The sequence below is a fragment of the Austrofundulus limnaeus genome, unplaced genomic scaffold (assembly GCF_001266775.1).
Source record: "Austrofundulus limnaeus strain Quisiro unplaced genomic scaffold, Austrofundulus_limnaeus-1.0 Scaffold139, whole genome shotgun sequence".
NCBI lineage: Eukaryota > Metazoa > Chordata > Actinopteri > Cyprinodontiformes > Rivulidae > Austrofundulus > Austrofundulus limnaeus.
Genome location: NW_013952541.1, coordinates 1,049,277 through 1,054,360, shown reverse-complemented (window position 1 = coordinate 1,054,360; position 5,084 = coordinate 1,049,277). Strand labels below are relative to the sequence as shown.

Here is a 5,084-nt window from a genome sequence, read left to right as displayed (position 1 = left end):
CTCTAGTAATATATTTACTGAGAAAAATGGTGACATGTTCAATACTTATTTTACCCGCTGTATATTGCTTTTCCTTTGCATGATAGAGCTTTAACCAGCCTTTGTGGATGGCACTGTGAACCAGAAGTGTCAAGTAATGAATACATTTACATCATTGAGGATCTATGATTTTATCAAATATATTTTTAAATTGTTACTTTTACTTTTATTTAGTTACATTCAGAATCTAAAAAATGATACTTTTACCTTGTTGTTACTAAATTAAATCTGTTTGAGCTCATCATGAAAAAATATGTTTATGCACTATAAAAAATGAAGTGTTGAATTTACTCAACCAAATCAACTGGTTCCACTAAAACTAGTAGAGTAAATATGAAGCAATATAAATATTTTCTTTAAAATAAAATAAGCATATTACTCAATTTACTCAGTAAAATCAAGAGTTTATTTTTTAGAGTGTGTAAAAATACTTTTATTTTCTCGGCAGTTTTATGACTTTAAGTACTTTTCTCATCAGTTAAGGTATTTTTACTTTTTTCAAGTACTTCACAGACCTGTGTTGTTTTTTAAACCTGAGGTGGACTCGTCTAACCTTAACACTCCAAATCCAAATCCTACATCAGGACCTAATAAGTTTTCAGATTTAGACTSGTCTTGGACAGGTGTGAGCCCCCACCTGAACAGCCTGCACCTGTGGTGACTGAATGACGGAGGTCTGAGGGGCCTGGATGACCCSTTGGACCGAAGCGGTCACAGCCGAAGGATCTCCATCTATCAACACCTGCAGCCGTGGAGAAAACCCACAAACGGAATCAGAGAAAATAAAAAAAAAACTAAAACAAGGTTGACTAAACCTCGACAGGAACATGTGAGTACCTGCGTGGAGAGACCGGCTTCACTCGGGTTCTCCTCTCCGTCCGTCACCGAGTCATTCAAACTGCTCTCCAGCTGAGATGATTCTGACGTATCCATGGTCGCCTGGGTGTACGCACGGTTCTTAACACGCGGAGCTCAAACTGACATCACACACGAACAAAAAATGTATCAGCTCTATCTGCTCATCACAGCATCACAGGAGAAACTGCTTCACTTCTGATGGACAAACTCACATTTCAGTCGAGACATTATGTTGTTTTGGTAAAACGTTAAAATGCTCAAAGCTTGTGTAGGGAATGACTCTCAGCTACCACCACAACAAATTTTAGCTTTATATCTGTAAACTGGACCGAGTTTTAGCTATTTTGTTTTGACTAAAATCCACTGACTGTGGCAGCCATCTTAAACGAGGTTGACTATAAAAATTTATCAGCTGTAGATATATATCCAGTGATTATTCCCTGAAGGTTTTATTAAATTTCACCCAGTGGTTTGTTAGATATTTTGCTAACAGACAGACAGACATAGTAGATTGTCATGTAGATTTACAGCAACATTTTAAACTAATATCTCACACAATTTGCTTAAACTCAAAATCTTGGGGTATCACTCTACCGTCATCCTGAATTTTAGGTCAATATCTGCAAAATTAACTTAAGTTATTAAATTATTTGTGTTTTTAAACTTCAGTCAGCTGTGGCGGCCGTCTTGGAGAGCTCTGGCTCCAAAAGCTAATCAGTTGTAAAAACAGATGTGGTGATTATTTCTTGAGAGTTTCGTTACATTTCTTTCTGTGGTGCAAGAGATATTTTGCTAACAGAAGGAGACGTCCGCACAAACATTCCTTTTGGCAGCAGGTGATAAAGGAGGAAAAAATAAGAAAATAAATATTTRCAGGCTAAATGCTGAGATATTTAAAATAGAGACAAATATTTACAGTTTACACACTATAATTACAGATAAGTTAATCTTCATAAAAACACTCACTTTTATTTTCAACAGTTTTAAAGTTTTTTTTTAACATGTGAGTTGCATCTGAACAGAACCACGCCTTAGTTTAAACACTTTAAAAACAATGGCAGTACATAAAGTTACAAAAGTTATAATATTCATGAATGAAATAAAAGGGTTTGCTCTTTTATTTTGAATTTTGACCTTTGTTTAAGGATGGAGCTGTGTTTCCAGGAAGTAAAACTGATGTGTTTTGTTTGTCTCAGACGCTTTATTTTGAAAAGAACTTCACTTCTTTTGTCATCATATGTTTTTACATCGCTCGGATTTGACGCAGCTCCGTCAGGAGAGAGAAAAAAAAGGTGCTGACACTTGAAGAGCCCTCAGTCTGAGGAACATTTTTCTCTCCATGTTGCTTCCTGCTCACCAAGCGGACTATAATATTTCATGAAAACTTTTCGCACCGAAGCTGCGCTTTTTTGCACATTTCTCTCCCCGTTCCGGTTCTGTCCGAACCGGCGCTGACCAAAACAATGCGACAGCCTTGCGGCGACTTACCGAAGTTTTTACGTAGTCTGACTCGTCACTAATGACAGTATGGGTGGACTGGCTGCGCCTTGCCTTCGCTCACGTAGCTCCCACGTCAGCGCTGATGATGCTGTGCCCAAAAATGTCGCCCGACGCGTCAGTTTATCGTCAAAGATGGTGTAGGTGAAGCGAGAGGATTCGCTGCGTCAGACTTCCTGGTTTGATCGGGATGAAGGTCAGAATGAACAACAAATATCTCTAATCTTCTTTTAAGTTCTTGAAACTGACAAATAAAGAGTAGCATCACCTTTATATAAATATATAATATATATAAATATAATATATATAAATGTTGTTGCATTTGAGATTTTAGTTTTGTAGAGTTTCTTACCCATGTAACTGATACTTTTCATGACCACACCACGTTAGCACTCGGCAGTGCAGCATTGAAAAACTTCAAGGTAAACTTATACTAGACAATTTAATTTTGTATAGCAATTTTTTATTATTGTTGACAAAAGTGTTAAAAATTATTGTCATTTTTAAAGTTTATAACTAAAAATTAAAATAAATATTACCGTTTTTAAGTTTGTAGCKGTTTAACAGTGCAGATAGGGCGACACCGCCCTCTTGTGGCTACAATGTGTAACTACAACAACATGGAATAAAACAAAAAAACTTCATTTATTTAGTCAAATAAATCTGCTATAATTTAGAATGACAAACGCACAGTTTTACAGAAAATAAACAAGGCAATATATAAACAAAAAGGGTATGTGTAATTATAACTGCATCATTTGTTTGCACAAGAAAACCACAGAAAAAATGGGAAGAACACAAACACCTGCAATTTAATTTTTAACATAAACAATCACATTTGATCCAATTTTACATCTTAAATTGTTTTTGTTGTTTGTACATGGTTAATTGGCAAATACCAATATTATGAAATTAAGTGATTTTATTTTCCTATAAAAATATACTTTTTTAAATTTATCTCTGACTCTTGCTGATCTCAGAGTCTCCATCTGTCCACCTGTGACRCACAAGAAGTGGTTCTGATCCAGAACTGTCCACTGTTATCAAAGAGCCCTGTCCTGCAGGGGAAGCACAATAAGACAGGTGATTTTATTTCAATTAAATGTAAAAGTGAGCCATTTTAAATAACTATTTTCTCATTTGGCCGCAGCCTTCCAGCTCTCATAAGGACTATATTTGTCATTCATCATTTCCAGAGGTTTAATCCTCTCTACTGTCAAAAGCAGAGCTGTGTTACATAACATGTCAAGTCCTAGCCTTTCCCTCCTCTGCTCTTCCTCCTGCAGCCAGAGGAAGGAGGCTCCAGATGGCCGAGCACCGGCCGCAGGAGGGGAGTCCTCGGGTGGCACAAAGGCCAGACAGCGGGGAGTCTCAGCGAGTCAGTGCCAGACGGCTCTTTAGCACAGAATTAGCCTGGGATGAACGCCGAACACAATTACACGCTGATAATACCATCAAAGAGCTGCTGGGGTCTCTGCTGGGCCCACACAGCTGAGCTGTCCTGTCAGAAACTAGAAGATTTTCAAACAGGAAAAATGCCAGCTGATGAGAACTCAGTCATTTCAAAGATAATTAATAATACTTCATAAGAATCTGATTAATTGGATCATCGTCAAAATGTCTGCAGATTATAGATGGATATTTTCATCACATTAAACCTTTTCTCACTTACAGTAAATCTTATTGTTTAACAACTTGATCCAACACAACAGCAAAAATGTTAAAACCATCAAGTCTGTCTTCAAAAAACACACAAAAAAGTTTTAAACAGACAATTTTACATCGATAAGTCTCAATAAATGAGATCTTAGACTTGGAAAATGATTTMTTTTTGAATCTGCTCAAGATAACAGATCAAATTTAGAGGTAATTTTATTTAAATCCATGGAATATTGATGAACATCCTTTAAAGTAAATAAAATAAACGAATGAATAAAAGTACCATGACTGATTTCAGTTTGTGATTTTTCCTGCAGCCTGTTTTTCTGATTTTACTGAATGTTTTTAAACTGTTGAATAAATAAACTTGTTGAAAACAATGAAATGTAACATTCACATAATAAAATAAATAATCAAATTAATCATGAGTTATGGCACATAAAATGCTTTTTTAAAAAGGAACTCAAACTGCCACCAGGTGTCATCACGACCAGCAGGTTAATTTCAGACTCATGTTTAATTAATCAGAACTTTGTTTATGAATCGAGAGCTCAAAAATGTGTCAGTTTATGCTTTTTTTTTGTATTTTTTTAAGAATTTACTCATTTTATTTCAATTTATCTGAATAAACACATAGATCTCACTCTGTCATGATTTGTATTTTGTATTTTCTCTTTTTATTTTCTGTTGTTGATGAAGGTTATAAAGAAAACAGACACCTGAACAAGAGTTTAGGAAAATATGTTGCTTTTTTACCCCCTGGTCATTTCTTGTAAAAATCTGTCACGAAGCATCAACCAAAGTAGTTTTTTTTTCTTATCTTGGTTGTTTCTTTCATGTTTTGTATAGTGGTATTAATTTATATTTTCAGATCTTCCAAGGTGCCAATTATGGAACTCTCTGTGCATTGTTGCCCAAATCAAATTCTGGAAGTGGTCATTCAACTAGATCTGTTACAAAAGGACAACTGATATTACCAACTTTTAAAAACTGTTACGGCCAGAGGTCTTTCTTCTATGTTTATACTAAAG

The 5,084-nt window shown here is 35.5% G+C and overlaps 1 protein-coding gene across 2 annotated transcripts in view; it reads right to left on the bottom strand.

Moving 5' to 3' along the window:
- The window catches only part of crema (cAMP responsive element modulator a), a 12,225-nt gene extending 9,750 nt beyond the window's left edge, over positions 1-2,475 (bottom strand). The window contains exons 1-3 of one of the 2 annotated variants that reach the window (XM_014016148.1): positions 2,386-2,475; positions 877-1,016; positions 677-781 (exon numbers count right to left, since the gene is read on the bottom strand). In XM_014016148.1, coding sequence (XP_013871602.1) covers positions 677-781; positions 877-972 — 201 coding nt within the window. In that variant the 5' untranslated portion in view covers positions 973-1,016; positions 2,386-2,475. The remainder of the gene's footprint in view (positions 1-676; positions 782-876; positions 1,017-2,385) is intronic. The other variant, XM_014016150.1, reaches the window with a different exon arrangement.
- Between the last annotated feature and the right edge of the window lie 2,609 nt (positions 2,476-5,084).